The sequence below is a fragment of the Drosophila elegans genome, unplaced genomic scaffold (assembly GCF_018152505.1).
Source record: "Drosophila elegans isolate 14027-0461.03 unplaced genomic scaffold, ASM1815250v1 contig_183, whole genome shotgun sequence".
Classification (NCBI taxonomy): domain Eukaryota; kingdom Metazoa; phylum Arthropoda; class Insecta; order Diptera; family Drosophilidae; genus Drosophila; species Drosophila elegans.
The window spans coordinates 4,779,701-4,795,002 of NW_024545550.1; the positions used below are offsets into that span (position 1 = coordinate 4,779,701).

Here is a 15,302-nt window from a genome sequence, read left to right on the forward strand (position 1 = left end):
CCCGGTTTGGGTATCCGCTATGCGCCTAGAGAAACCTTGGAGAACGCACGTTTATGCAAAATTATTAAAACGATAACAATCGATATTTGAAGGGCAGTTAGTGATCATAAAAAAGGAAATTGAATTTGTTTTTTATAAATAAAATTTAAATATAAAGCAAGAAAGCAAGAACTGGAGGAAAAAAGTTAAGAGTGAGCAAGAGCTCAAATTAATATTACCAGAGGTGCGGAAAAAATGTAGTGGAAACAGTTAGAGGGGAAGCTAACAGAGTGCAAATGAACTGGAAAGATACTTTTTCGTTTGAATGACTCAATACTCAGTAAAAGTAAAAGCATCGATGATGTTTTGAAAACATCGATAGTATCGTATAGATATTGACATAGTTCCAGCTCTAGCGCACTCTGGCGCTATATAAGCCGGAGTACTCCAAGGCGGCTGCACTAATTTTTCCAAGTGTGTGAAGCGGACAGTTTGTGTTGTGTTCGACTGCTATAAGCGAAAGATAATTTTAAGTAAAAAGTTCAAAAACCTAAAACAAATACAAAATGAGGGAAATCGTTCACATCCAAGCTGGTCAGTGCGGCAACCAAATCGGCGCCAAGGTAAGTTTTTCCATTTAAATTTTCAATTCATTTTCCATACAGAGTACAGTTGCCAAAATGGCGTCATTTTTGCACGACTCTGCTGTCCATGTGGCAAAAACTGTATTGAGGCCGGCATTTTCGCACGCACACATGTGCATTTATGTATACCACCAAATGTGTGTGTGTGTGTTTTTTTTATTTTTTGAGTCCCGGCATCTGTGTTTGTATATAATGTATACTTGTCCGATTTCGAATGGATGCCATCCATTTGTTGTTTTTCTCGGGCATTTGTGGTCTAAAGTTTAGAACGAAAGTTCGTCACGCCCAAAATGTCGATAAAAATCATGTTTTAGGGCCATTGACATTCGCATATGTACATGTAATTATAGTTGGGTGTGTCTGCAATTACACTAACTTGAATCTGTGTGTGCGTGCTGCATGCATGAGTCATTTTCTCTTGGACGAAATACTTTCATAGTTTTCCACCGGTTGTGAAAGCCATTTCACTGCCCAGATGGTGAAGGGTACTTTTCTTTCGTCAAAACACGAAAGGTTTTCTTCACATTCACATGCAAGAGTTTAACGCCTGTGTCTGTGTATGTAAGCGTCGGCCGGTTTTTTTTTTGCCGCTATGCGTCTTCTAAAGAGAAAACATGACGTCATTTTAACCTAAAATGGCTGAACCGGTCGTCGTTGACCGGTTCGCAAAGTGTATAAGAGTTGGTCTTATACATAAATGGGATGTAGATATACGCCAGATGAACTTATGTATGCAGGCAGTAGTCGTTCTATCGATTTTCTTGCATTCCTTACTTTATTTTTATTTTCTGCGCTACTCCAGCGACTTCTCTATCTTATCTGGCATGAAAACGATTTCTATTTTTTATTCATGACGCTATTTATGTATGTATAAGCGTAGGTGTACTTTGTTTTTCAAGAATTTGACAAAGTGCAATTTGCAAAACTGCAAAGTTAGATGACCCTATGTACAGAGGAATTCGCCATCTGTTTTCTCTATCCCATTTTTTTTCCATACTCTTACACACACACACACTCATGGCAAAGAAGGGCGGAGCTGCACATGCGTGTGGATAACGGGACAAGGCGATGATGACGAATTTTTTCTAGTCCTTTCCCGAAAAATCAATATCCATATCCTTAGAATAGGCCGGAAACAACCCTCGAAAACGCCTTAAAACCCGAGCAGCTGCAACATAACAATTGTTGTGCCCAAGTATGGCTCTCTCTCTCTCGGTCGGCTTAAAAAGGGAATTTCTATATATAATATAGTAATCCGGCTGGCGGTACCATTTCGTTTTAACGAGTGTCAACCACGCATTTCCTCCGCTGTACTCATACCAATATCAAACTTATTTCGGTAAATTGTTTTTATTTGTTTACGCGACATAAACAACGACAGTCGCAAAAACTTTATTTGGGGTGACGTAATGCCCTAAAAAACAGACGATTTATGCGCCAGATGGTCGGTAGTTAGTAGAGCTCTGAGCTGCAGTTTTAACCTCTCAGCAGACAACACCAACGCCAACGCCTCTCTACAAGTGCCACCACCTCCTCCTTCTCCTTTCCGGCTTATAAGAGTGGGTCGAGAGCCGAACCCGAACAACCGGTGATGTAAGCCATCGGAAGCGGGGGGTTTTGGGGTGGTAAAGAGCCCGGCTCTGAGGTCGCCGGCAATGCGTGGGGGCAGACAGACATACAGACAGACAGACATATAGATAGTAGTCATACTCAGCCCACGCCCGAAGATTCAAGAGAGATCGGCTCGGTTCGGCGGAACCCAATGACAGCTGCGCCTCGAGATCTGAAACGAAAACCCACGCCAGATGACGTTATCGTTGGTGGTGGAAACGCACCAAAAATGGCAGCGAATAAGTTATGTTAATCGGAGCTCGGCCCATACACAGTTTATGATGGCGTACATAGGTGCCTGAACATATAGCCGAGCCCAGACATATGTGTATGTACATAATTGAGGCTTGTGCCCATTCATTCCAATCAATAATGTCTTATATATAGACTGAGTTTTGCTACTTCCCTGCACAAATATTTTCTTCAAGATGGTATCTTGTTGCAAAGATACATTTCTATTTATAATGCATTTTAAAGAACTTTCTCATTCATGTTTTCTGTGTAAACTGTGCTGCTCAACTAAACTTTCACTAAACAGAGAAGGGCCTTGTTTGTGGTAATTACTTTGAAAATTGGAATTGAGTTTGACTGGCTAGTAAAAGTTTTCTTAAAATCCAACCATACTTGGTGGAACCAAACTTCTTGTTACCATAACTGGATTGTTAGAATAAAGCGAAGTATTAGCAAGCAATATAAGTGTTCAGAACCAGATGGTCTAGGCTTAGAGAAATGACTATTAACTTTCAAGATGACTCATTCGAAATTAATTTCTTAGAATAGAGTTGGAAAAACAACCCTCTAAATCGATTTTTTTTGCTGACTCATTCATGCAAGAACCTTGTGTAACTGCTGTTAAGCCCTCTCTAATCCTCCATTCCTAATTTTCTTTTTCCTTTTACAGTTCTGGGAGATCATCTCCGATGAGCACGGCATCGATGCCACCGGTGCCTACCATGGTGACAGCGACCTGCAGCTGGAGCGCATCAATGTGTACTACAATGAGGCGTCCGGCGGCAAGTATGTGCCCCGCGCTGTCCTCGTCGATCTGGAGCCCGGCACCATGGACTCCGTGCGATCGGGACCTTTTGGCCAGATCTTCAGGCCCGACAACTTTGTGTTCGGCCAGTCGGGAGCCGGCAACAACTGGGCCAAGGGTCACTACACAGAAGGTGCTGAGCTGGTGGACTCAGTGCTCGACGTTGTCCGCAAGGAGGCCGAATCCTGCGACTGCCTGCAAGGCTTCCAGCTCACACACTCCCTTGGCGGCGGCACCGGCTCCGGCATGGGAACCCTGCTGATTTCCAAGATCCGCGAGGAGTATCCCGACAGGATCATGAACACATACTCGGTGGTGCCGTCGCCCAAGGTATCGGACACCGTGGTTGAGCCCTACAACGCCACGCTGTCGGTGCACCAGCTGGTGGAGAACACGGACGAGACCTACTGCATCGACAACGAGGCTCTCTACGACATCTGCTTCCGCACCCTCAAGCTGACGACCCCCACATACGGTGACCTGAACCATCTCGTCTCGCTGACCATGTCCGGCGTGACCACCTGCCTGCGTTTCCCCGGCCAACTGAACGCTGATCTCCGCAAGCTGGCCGTCAACATGGTGCCCTTCCCCCGTCTTCACTTCTTCATGCCCGGCTTCGCTCCCCTGACCTCCCGAGGATCCCAGCAGTACCGCGCCCTCACCGTTCCCGAGCTGACCCAGCAGATGTTCGATGCCAAGAACATGATGGCTGCCTGCGATCCCCGGCACGGACGCTACCTTACCGTCGCCGCCATCTTCCGCGGACGCATGTCCATGAAGGAGGTCGACGAGCAGATGCTGAACATCCAGAACAAGAACAGCTCGTACTTCGTCGAATGGATCCCCAACAACGTGAAAACCGCCGTGTGCGACATCCCGCCCCGTGGTCTGAAGATGTCTGCCACCTTCATCGGCAACTCCACCGCCATCCAGGAGCTGTTCAAGCGCATCTCCGAGCAGTTCACCGCTATGTTCAGGCGCAAGGCTTTCTTGCATTGGTACACCGGCGAGGGCATGGACGAGATGGAGTTCACTGAGGCCGAGAGCAACATGAACGATCTGGTGTCCGAGTACCAGCAGTACCAGGAGGCCACCGCCGACGAGGACGCCGAGTTCGAGGAGGAGCAGGAGGCTGAGGTCGACGAGAACTAAATCCGAATCGGAAATCAATCGAATTCTCGATAAATGTTTTGCGAAAAAAAAATGAAACGAGAACAAATGAATTCACTTGTAATGTGTTTGTTCTCTTAACAACGTAATCAATAAAGTCGGATCCAATTTTGTTCACAACTCTAATCATTAATGGTTTTTATTGGGAGGTTCCTACTTGGCTGAAAAGTACAAAAATGATTAATCGGGTTGAGGCTTATTTGCTTTGGAGTTTAAATTTGGTAAAGTCTTTCGTTTTTTGTGTATGTCTTGTTGGGTTTTCCCATTTAACTAAAAACAAAAGATTCTCCTGTCACCGGCTGTTTGTTTAAGACATATGGCTATGTTTTGTGATTGATAATTTCATTCACAACCATTGTTTGTTTTTAGATATTTATTTATTAGCAGGTCTTTACCTACCTCAACTTTCGAGAAAATATTGCAAACAGAAAAATGATTTGCCCTTGAAGAGGACACGTAGGAAGTAGCAATTTGAAGCCTACGTAAAATGTTATTGTTTCGGCCTCCAGCTTACGGCCTTGAATGCAATATATCTAATTAATGTTGTTTTTAATTCGTAGACATCAGACTAGTTTCCCACACGTTATATTTACTTGTAGGTAGTGTATTGGTGTTATTAAGTACTTTCGGAGACAATATTAATCCATTTTTCATGTGTCATAAATATTGAGTCATAATTCATAACCTAAAATAAAAAATTTGTTGGTCGAAATAACTTATTAGCTAGTTTTGTAGATAGCTTTGTTATGGTTTTAAGTGGGTAAATCAATAAACTTTAGTTAGACAGGTATTAATTCATATATGTATATATCATTCAACTTATTAATTTTTTTTTAAAAAAAAGTTAAAGTTATGCTTGTGTATTTATTTACATGTCAAATTTTTTCTTGCTCAATCCCCTTTAAGATTTTAGATTTGTTTTTATATAAATTATTTCTCAAAAATGCTTAAATATTTATTTAATTTTTAAAAATCGATTAATAATCGATGGGCAACACTGGGTTACCAGGGATACGACACACCGTGTGTTAAGTGTGTTTTAATTAGATAATAAAACTAGTACATTTAAATAAAATAATTTTTAAATGATTATTTAACTTAACAATATTTAAATAAAATGAAACAATCAATTTAATTTATTTCTTAGTATAATCGCGCGCTGTTCAACACTTGTTTTTCGTGTGTGTGTGAGATTGAGCGGCCGTGTGTGAGTGTCACTGACTGATATTTGACAAGTAAGATAAAATATAAATAATAGGGCGATTTTCGCGAGCTGTCCTAATCCCCAATCCGAATTCCCGCCCCAAGATGATAGCAATGGACGAGCAGCGCGGCGACAAGATCTACGGCGGATGCGAGGGTCCGGACGCCATGTACGTGAAGCTGATTTCCTCGGACGGCCACGAATTTGTCGTAAAACGCGAGCACGCTCTCACCTCCGGCACAATCCGGGCAATGTTGTCCGGCCCGGGACAATTCGCCGAGAACGAGGCTAACGAAGTGCATTTCCGGGAGATTCCGTAAGTAGGGACTCCGGTCCAGAGGCTGCGCCGGCTGAAAAATGCACCTGGGAGCGCCAAGTCATCGTAACTGTGACCTATTGACCGGCGACAAATTCGCACAGCCACATACATACACATATGTAGGTGGCGCCATGCACACCCAACTAAAATGCACGGATTACAGATCGTTCAGAACGATGCAAATCTCAGACTTTATACGTAATCTAGCGTACAACAATGGTCAAAAGATTAGAACTAGAACTAGCAATAGAACAGGCAAATACGGTTTTCAAAATAGCATTGAGAAATCGATTTTTAAAAAAATTGGTATATAAAACTTAAGTTACGATTGATTTTTACAGTTGTCTATGTAGTAGATCGTCAGGAAAAAGATTTAAGAGAATAATTCGAAGTACGACATCCATTAGTTTGTACATATCTATAACACTTAGTAATTTGTTGCTGGCATACACATGAATATGTATATAAAAAAAATTATATTTGGATCTTTCCATTTTTGTACCACTTAAAATCTTTCTTTTTAAGCTGTAAAGCTTAAATAGGTATTGAACTCTTTAAGGGTTCAGAATATTTAATTTGTACAGAACTTGCAACTGATTCTTAATTAACCCCTTAATTTTTTTCAGATCCCACGTCCTACAAAAGGTCTGCATGTACTTCACCTATAAAGTGCGTTACACCAACAGTTCTACCGAAATACCCGAATTCCCGATCGCTCCAGAGATCGCATTAGAACTTTTGATGGCGGCTAATTTCCTAGACTGCTAAATTATATTGGTTAATTTGAATTTACATTATTTACAAGTTAACGGAGGAATGCTAAGATTCGTAAAGCTTTATTCGCCCGTGTTAATTTGTAATGAAACGAGAAGATTGTCCCTGCGAGAAAATAAATTTCTGTTGATTTCCTAAAAAAATCAGATTTGTAATACTCTTTTTCAAAAACATGGCTTTTTATTGAACATCAAGAAAAGTGCATGATATTTCAGATCTATTTGCAGTGTTTCGATCTGGATTTCGCAGCGTCCTTGTTGCTAAGCATGGCGAATCTCATTTGCTGTATAAGCCATTGAACACCCTCGCCAAGACCTTCACCGGATATAGCATTTGTGGAGCAGATGTGCCAGGGTTTCTCCTTAATGTTCTCCAATCTTAATGCTAAAATATCGAATGTTATGTCACATTAACTTTTGCATAATTATAAAGGAATTAAGAAATTGAATTAAAAAAATTAAATCAAATTATTTATTCAAGCACCTGCTGCAATCTTCACACTGGAAAGTGAATCCTCCATGTCCGATTTATTTCCATAGAATAAAATTGGCACAATTCGATTGCACAAATCGGGATGCTTTAGCACCAGATCCAACTCATCTTTGACCACCACTGCAATGGAAAAATTCAGCATCAGGAGCATAAATACCGAATGTGTAACAACATACCGAATCTCATGCGATCGCTGGAATCAATGACGTATATAATGCCATGGCAGTTCTTAAACTGGTGCTCCCACAGGTTCCTGTATCGTGTGGCCCCCGACATGTCAATTGCCTTTATTGATACACCGGACATGCCTGTTCCGGATGGATATATATATATTAATAACACTTGATGTTTCCAATATTCCACACCCACTTACTATAAAACTGCTCCACCATGAAGCCAACTGTGGGCACAACGATTGAAGTCTGTTCACTGGACTTTTTGAAATGATTGATTATCGACGACTTTCCACTGTTGTTTAGGCCCAGCACTAAAATCGTCATTTTATCCTTTTTAATCTTTATCAAATCGGCCAAATTGTGCAACATTCCCATTTTACTGTTGGACTGACATCAGTTTTATTTTGTTTACCACGATACTTCTGACATGTTTGGCCCTGCAAAGGACTTTTAATTGCCGTGGCAACGGCGTGGCGTTGGCATCGATTTATTGAAACTTTTGGCCACCTTCAACTTTGCCTAACGCTTCAGAATTCGTTCGCCCACTCAAATTTTCAAGTTCACCCCGGGGATGACATTGAATATTGGCATAGGTACAAAGCCCTAAGGGTAAAAATTTAATTCTTACTTCCATCAAATCTTATCCAATTCGTTTTAACTATGTAGAATGTACATATTGAAAAGGTTTTGTGAATTATTTTAAAGGTATATTTTTTATGGCTATTTATCACGAAGAATAGAGGGTAAGTTCTTGGATGTTCATCAAAAATTTCTTGTGTCTAATAAAATTTTAACGCTTAGTTTTTTGGTATGGAGCATTATTTTTGTTGGTCATTCCGAGAAGGGTCTTATTTCCCGATTCTGTGGGCACGGGCCTCAACAACTTTTTAATATGTTCAACTTGTTTAACTGAAAACCAGTTTTTGGTACCAACAAATATTCTTTAAGTTCCGTTGACAAGTTTGATTTAATATTGAATGTGTCAAAGATGTTCTGCTAACAAATTTAATAAAAATAAATAATACATTCTCTGTTCCTTACACCGGAAAATTGTTAATACTTTAAGCCAGCTGTTCATACCAGAGTTCTTGTTTTTGCCTCTTAATGCGATGGTATCAAGTCAGTTTTAAAGTTGAAACAAAAATTGATGTTTAGAGAATATTCAGCGATGTTAATGCTAAGTATAAGCAGGCTAAACAGTACATCGATTCGAAACCAACTTTAAACAGATTCGATTTCTTTCTACATTATACTATCATTATATCGATTGGCTCTCTCCGAGTAACCCGCAACACAATTCAGTCAGTTGCAACAAGTCCCGCAATACCTAAAATACGATTCAAGATTTGAACTGTGAGTTTTACGTGTTGACGAAAGCCAAGGTTTATTGTAGAATTCTTCTTAAAAAACATGGTTACGGGTAGAGCTCCTCTACTTCTTGGTGTTCAAGATGATACCATCGTATTTCTGCTGGAACCACTTCATGGCATCCTCCTTTGTGAGGCGGTGCGGGAAGCCAACAGTGCCGGACTTGCGCTTCCTGTGGTTCACATTGTATCCTAAAATGCACAAGAACAAGGGGGTAAGTGATGCGATAAGGGGTAATCTTCTGGATATATATTGTAGAAATTGTACCGTGTGGTCTTGCATGGAGTGAAGCAAGTCCAACTAAGCACATCTTCTTTGCTATGCGCACATTCACTGAGCATCAGAGCCTCGATTGGCAGAGATACCTAATTAAGTGCACGATTCCGCAGCGGAATGGGATGCTTACCGGGACGGCCCAGGACGACGTAGAAGTCCAGACCATAGATACCGATGGAGGGATCGTACTTGATGCCCAGATCGATGTGTTCCTGGATACCGAAACCGAAGTTACCGGTGGAGGAGAAGTTCTCCCGACGCAGCTCGTACTCGCGCACCTTCAAGCCGCGCTCCAGGATTTCCTCGGCCTTGGCGCCGCGCACCGTGCAGTGGACAGCGATCTTCTCGTTACGACGGATACCGAACGAACGCACCGTGTAGCGGGCCTTGGAGAACACTGGCTGCTGGCCAGTCAGCTGCTCCAGCACCTGTTTGTATATACACACAATATTTGGTTAGCCGCCACCGAGGGAGCACGGATATCGCAAATATCTTACCTTGGCGGCACGGGTCAGCCTATCACCGGACTCGCCCACGCAGATGTTCAGGCAGAGCTTGCGGATGTGCAGATCCCTCATCGGGTTCTTCGCCGGATCGCGCTTAATCTTCTTAGCAACAGCCTGAAACAATCAAGGGATTTCGTGTCACTTTGAGTGGGGCCGTAAACACGTAAAATTTCTGTGATCGCATCACGTCGCACTTTTACATCCCAAAAATATGGTCGAAAATATGTCGATGCGGCAATTATTTGTTTGTGAACCTACCGCCATTATGGTATGTAGGGAAGAAAGCTGCTCACAGGAATTCCTCGCTGCAAATAAATGGTTAAAAAGTTATTAAATCAAAATATCACACAAAAAAACGCGGAGCACTCACCGGAAACTTGTAAGAAAAGAAGGAAAGGTTAGTGTGGCCGCCGGCACGCGCACAAAAGGGCCTAAAAAATGCCTTACACGTGATATTGTCGTGCTGTTATCCAGCTATCGTGCTGTTATGCGCACACTGTTCCATCACCTACTGCAAACACCGAAAAAATTAAACAACAAGGGTATTCCCTATGTTAAGTACTGAGTTGTTAAAATTACTGCAGCTGTTTGCCAGCTGTTCTGTATGAAATTCAAATGGAGCTTGTAACACAATCGTTATTATTTGCTAAATGCATTGTTTTTACAATACAAGTTTTAAACAAAATTAAAGAATTCATAAGCTTAAATTGATTTTATTGAATTTATCCAGTTGCGCAATGACACATCTACAACATTATTAATGTAGGCTGCCAAAACTGTTTAGAAAATAATGGGGCTTATAGAATATTGAGCGCAAATTTAAAGATTTTAATTTTTTTTCAGGCAGATGTAGTTTTTAAGTTTAACTAGACTGCTCGTGGCGATTAAAAATTAACAAATAAACAAAAATATTATTGCTTTCCGATTAAGTTTAAGTAATGTAAAATGCTGTTCTAACGCCTTTAATTTGATTATTAACCTCAATGATTATTAATTTTGTATGTGCTGAGGCTGAAACGCCAAAAAATTTTGCTGTTACGCCGTTAATAGGGCTGTTATGCGGATAATGTTCTGACTTATCGATAACCAAACCGGTTATATTTTATACCGTTTAAAACCTTACATATTCTAAAGCAACTGCTAAAGTAAACCAAAGTAAATTTAAATTAACTTTTTAGTCAAAAGGTGTCGATTTGATATATATGATTTCAATCTTCTTTAACGAGAAATTCTTAATGATTTTCTGTAAACTTCTTGAACAAAATAAACTGCGCTAAGAACTAAAACAAACTTTAAATAAACGTCCATAATTGTTTATTTGAATTAATAATTTTCGTAATAATGTATATTTCATTCAAGCATTTTTTAATTTCGAAGTGGGTAGCAACAGTGCCTATTGAGAGCTTAATCGATGGACTTCATCTTGCAGAGGTAGTTCACCGGCATCATCTTGACATCGTCATTTATTTTGCAGACGAGCACGTCGCCCTCCTGCTTGGACAGCACTCTGCCCACGGACTCGCGCTCCTCGCCGTGGATGACCTTAAACTCATCGCCACTGTTTGGTGGCACCGGGGCCAAGTGCTCGCTGACAATGGACACACTGCGATCCTCCTGGCGCAAGAACACAGAGCACACGCCGTTGGAAACGGTGCGTATGATGCCCGTTTGCCCAACGAGATCGGTGTCGTCGTGCGTGTGAATCCGAACTTCAATGTCCGTGGTGCACCAATCGCCCATCGAGGAGTCCAGACTGGCTCCAGGTGTCTGAGGATTGTACGGGGACTGCGGTATGCCACCCGGAGTATTCGGCGAATAGGTCGATGGCGACGGAGTGTTCATGTAGCCAACGGGATAGGGCGACGGCGCAGGACTGGGACTGGGATTGAAGGGACTGTAGCTCCTATCAGATCCGTATAGAGTGCCTGGTGTTTGAGGGGCAAACTGGGATGTCATCTGATAGCCAGGGGTACCTTAAAGATGGTAGAGTATTAGAAAATGCAAAAGACCTTTTAAAAGCACAACAATTACTTGGATTGTAGCCGGGACTTGGGCTGGGCTCCTCCAGGGAATAATCGAAATCGTTGTTCCTGGCCGGCGTTGTGTTTGCGGTAGGATCCCAAGCTCCGTGACGAGGCGTCATGCTGCCATCGTGCGACGGTGTCATTGTACCATAAGGAGTACGCGTATCCGTATCCCAGTTGGGTGTTTGGCTTCCCACCAACGGAGTCTTGGATCCGGCAGCAGTGTAGCTGGGAGTCTGAGCTCCATAGCCGGGCGTGCGGGCCGGAGTGCGTCCATAGGTGGAGACACTGCCCTCCTTGCCGGTCACTCCCACAATGGCAATATGATTTCGATCCACCGAAATGGTCTGACACGAGGTGTGCAGCTCCACGCGAGCTGTGCTCTCAGTTGCGTCCTTGACAATACCCACAGCGCCCTTGTAGGGTCCGCCACTAATCTTGATCGTTTTTCCCAAGATCTCGCGATCACGTGTCACACGGAAACCGCCCCGGCCACCGCGTGCTCCACCGCGAGCCCCACGGCCACCGGACGGATGCATGGGCGATTGAATGCGCGGCGACATGAATCCCAAGCCACCCAGAGTGCCGGCATTATTAACGTTGGTCTTGCTGCCTCCAGCCAGCTGCAAGTGTCTGGTCTTGCACACGAAAATTCCTCCGTTCTCCGTGTACATGCGGCAATGGAGAAAGGCCAGGCTGCGGTACAAGTGCTTTATCTCACCGGAACGTCCCTGGAAAGAGTTGCCGCCTTTAGAACTGGTACCAACTGGCAGGGGCAGGTATTAAAGAACTTACAGCATGGGGACCCTCCATCACCTTGACAATATCGCGTCGGCGAATCTGATTCTGGTCGGCATCCAGAGCAACAGTGTTGCGGTTCTCCCTTCGCTTGTGCAAAGCCGTTGGCTTGCACTCAATGCACTTGCCATTCATGCCCAAAACATGAAAGTTCTCGCGTTCCAATCGCACGATAACGCCAACATTCTGGGAGCTGTAATATCATGAGTGATGGTCTGATTTGCTGGCAAAGAAGTAAACAAACTCACTCCAGTTGTACCAAATCTCCCCATTGGAACTGACCCAGACAGTCGACACCCGTTGCCACGTCCGAGCAGAGTTGCAAGTCCCTGGGCAGCACCTCCAGCTCGTGGTTGGTCAGATCGGAGACGAGAACAACCCTTGAGGGCTCAACGCGTATGATGAGGCCAGTTTCGCCTTCGTAACGACCGGCCAACACTCTGGCATGATCGCCTGTCTTGAAGTACTTGCGCAACTCACTGGCTTTGAAAATCAAAGGGTCCTGCAGAAATCAATTGTTATTTTCTAGATGCTTTTTATATATGCTTCAGTACAAACCTTAAGGTCTTGATGTTTGGGCATGACAGTTATCATGGTGCCGTCAATGGCCACAATCTTGGCCTGCAAGTTTTCTAAATCTCCCACGCAAACTTCAACATTGTCACCCATGGAGAATGAGTGCGCCGAAGTGGGATCGTCCTTCACAGTGCCCATTATTTCCAAGTTGACCTCTGCATTAAGGAATACCCGAGTTAATATTGAAACAAGGTGTTAATAATCACCCTATCTTACCCTCCGGAGATTCTTCAAAGCGTTCTAGCTCGGCAAGTGTGGGCTTAACACCGTCTGACAGAATGGCTGACATGGTGAAGTTCTTATAGAGGAAGCCCTTCCGCGAATATCGGTTTCCCTCGAACAGAAGGAAATCACCATCAGAGTGAACTTCGCCTCCAATTGCCCTAAACGAAAACTCGGTTATCTATTGTTAAACTGGGTAAGTTGGTTATGCCTACCTTACTGCTTCCGGATCGAAAGGCTTTGCTGCCGGACGGCGTTTTTTCTTGCGCTTGCTATCGTCACTCTCCTAGAAGATTTTACATGCTTAGCTTTGAATGTTATTTCTTCGTTTTAAGTAATCGGCTTACCGTGGCTGTCGTTCTTAAAGCGCCTCGCATACGTGTGTAGTCTATGCGTGGTAGCAGCTTCAAATGCACTTGGTTCTGAGCCAGATCCACGTAGTCCACCTGCGCAATGTCGTCCTTGTAGAGACCGCGCTTGAGGCGCACCCACTGCTTGACCTTAAGGCCAACCTGCTCCTTGACCACCTTCAGCACATCGGTCATTTCCTTGATGGGCACCATTTCTTGCTTCCATTTGCCCATGCGAAGATTGCCCACGTTGTCAATGCAAGTTTTCACATGGGTCTGCTTGTAGGCCTCCAGATAAATGTATCCCTTGACGCCCTCTGGTGCAATAATCGATTTGATTTGCAGTGGATCATCTGTGTTTAAGTAGGTTAAGAATTTCCTCATCAGCAGAAGGGCTGTGGCCTTCTCTTCTCCAATTCGGCATTTCACCATCCACAAATTGGGATCCCTGCGAGTACGTGGTATATAAATGATTGTTTTTGGGATTGGGTTTGAGAAGAACTCACTTGATTCCCGGCAGCAGAGTCTGCTGGGTGATCTCGTCCGACATCTCTTCGCCGCCATCACCAAAATGGCGCTTTGCTATGGACTCGTCAGCGTATTTCTTTCGTAGGTACTCTTCGATCTCGTCCTCCTTTTGGGTGCTGCAGTTTAGAAAACAAATTAGTTCTGGTTCTGATTCTTAATTAGAAATATAACTTACTCCCAGAGGTTGGTGCCTCGTCGTCGAATTTCAATGTCCCTGGCTGTGGGGCCCAGCTCATCAATCTCGTTGCCCACAATACCAATCTCATTGGCACCCTCCTCCCACTCATCATCCTCATCGACCTTTAATCAAATTGGTGAATATAGTTAGAGAAAGAATAGGTATTAGTTTAATGAGCACTTACCTCATCGTCTACTTCGGCCTCATCAATGATAAATCCTCCAAAGCGCTCCTTTTTCTTCTTTTTCCTTGGGTGATCGTCGTTCTCCTCCTCATCGTACTCCTCGGAATCAATGTCCTCGCCTGGCGGCTCCTCCTCCTCCTCGCCGGACTCATCGCTCTTGGCACGATTGTCGCGTCTCTGCGGAGACTCTGAACCGGATCTCGAGTGACCCGATTGTGACCGGGATCTGGACCTGGAAGGAGACCTAGATCCCCTAGAACCGGACCTGGATCGAGACCTTGACTTGGATCTGGCGCTGCGTTGCGACTTGTTCGAAATAGATCCATCTTCGGAGCCGCTATCCGACATATTACTGACTTCCGAGTCCGACATTGTGGTCTACGTAAATCTGTATAAGTACATAAGAATTACTCAATATGTTTGTTAAGACTAGGTATGTTGCGAGATGGGGGTTTTTCTTTTATAGGGGATCTTGCGGACGGAGTGATATATATTATGTATGGAGTGTACATACATATCGGATTTCCACCCTCGAGAACTAAATGAAATAATAATATAAACTACTGCATCTGCATCCAACCTTTAAAAACGCCAACCATCGAAATCTGTAAACGTGTGCGAGTGCGATGGAGTACAAAGTGGCTATTATGGGCTAACCGATTACTCAGATCGGGATCTAATGTGTATGCCTTGAAAACTCACCGCGGAGATGGAATAAACTCAACACTTACAATATTTCCTTTGTTATGACACCTATTTGGCAGGAAAATCTGCAAATGCAGAAAAAATTTTCAACTCTTTACAACGCTAGAGATGGCAGACACGTAATAGAGGTGGGAAAACATCGATGTCATCGAAATATGGTGCTATCGTTTTTTCGTTCATCT

At 43.4% G+C, this 15,302-nt stretch overlaps 5 protein-coding genes across 7 annotated transcripts; 2 read left to right on the forward strand and 3 right to left on the reverse strand.

Moving 5' to 3' along the window:
• The first annotated feature begins 440 nt into the window (after positions 1-440).
• On the forward strand, positions 441-4,566 carry LOC108143509 (tubulin beta-1 chain). The gene is made up of 2 exons (XM_017267980.2): positions 441-602; positions 3,136-4,566. Exons 1-2 carry the CDS (start codon positions 546-548, stop codon positions 4,420-4,422), a joined length of 1,344 nt encoding a protein of 447 aa, XP_017123469.1. The 5' UTR covers positions 441-545; the 3' UTR covers positions 4,423-4,566.
• A 1,006-nt stretch (positions 4,567-5,572) lies between these two features.
• LOC108143308 (elongin-C) lies at positions 5,573-6,880 on the forward strand. Of its 2 annotated transcripts, XM_017267624.2 has the most exons (3): positions 5,573-5,675; positions 5,749-5,960; positions 6,590-6,880. In XM_017267624.2, exons 2-3 carry the CDS (start codon positions 5,749-5,751, stop codon positions 6,729-6,731), a joined length of 354 nt encoding a protein of 117 aa, XP_017123113.1. In that variant the 5' UTR covers positions 5,573-5,675; the 3' UTR covers positions 6,732-6,880. The 2 variants fall into 2 exon arrangements, with proteins under 2 accessions (XP_017123113.1, XP_017123114.1); XM_017267625.2 differs by lacking the exon at positions 5,573-5,675 and having other exon boundaries at positions 5,684-5,960.
• Positions 6,881-6,892: 12 nt separating this feature from the next.
• On the reverse strand, positions 6,893-7,889 carry LOC108143307 (ADP-ribosylation factor-like protein 6). Of its 2 annotated transcripts, none has more exons than XM_017267622.2 (4): positions 7,603-7,886; positions 7,406-7,537; positions 7,221-7,349; positions 6,893-7,121 (listed from the first exon to the last, which is right to left on the reverse strand). In XM_017267622.2, exons 1-4 carry the CDS (start codon positions 7,778-7,780, stop codon positions 6,955-6,957), a joined length of 606 nt encoding a protein of 201 aa, XP_017123111.1. In that variant the 5' UTR covers positions 7,781-7,886; the 3' UTR covers positions 6,893-6,954. The 2 variants fall into 2 exon arrangements, with proteins under 2 accessions (XP_017123111.1, XP_017123112.1); XM_017267623.2 differs by having other exon boundaries at positions 7,088-7,150; positions 7,603-7,889.
• Positions 7,890-8,759: 870 nt separating this feature from the next.
• LOC108143600 (60S ribosomal protein L11) lies at positions 8,760-9,860 on the reverse strand. Its single transcript, XM_017268123.2, has 4 exons — positions 9,814-9,860; positions 9,547-9,669; positions 9,180-9,477; positions 8,760-8,964 (listed from the first exon to the last, which is right to left on the reverse strand). Exons 1-4 carry the CDS (start codon positions 9,817-9,819, stop codon positions 8,837-8,839), a joined length of 555 nt encoding a protein of 184 aa, XP_017123612.1. The 5' UTR covers positions 9,820-9,860; the 3' UTR covers positions 8,760-8,836.
• Positions 9,861-10,852: 992 nt separating this feature from the next.
• On the reverse strand, positions 10,853-15,275 carry LOC108143549 (transcription elongation factor SPT5). Its single transcript, XM_017268058.2, has 12 exons — positions 15,147-15,275; positions 14,416-14,803; positions 14,229-14,353; positions 14,032-14,169; positions 13,523-13,973; positions 13,391-13,461; positions 13,170-13,336; positions 12,936-13,108; positions 12,626-12,879; positions 12,375-12,570; positions 11,587-12,310; positions 10,853-11,528 (listed from the first exon to the last, which is right to left on the reverse strand). Exons 2-12 carry the CDS (start codon positions 14,785-14,787, stop codon positions 10,960-10,962), a joined length of 3,240 nt encoding a protein of 1,079 aa, XP_017123547.1. The 5' UTR covers positions 14,788-14,803; positions 15,147-15,275; the 3' UTR covers positions 10,853-10,959.
• Positions 15,276-15,302: the final 27 nt, after the last annotated feature.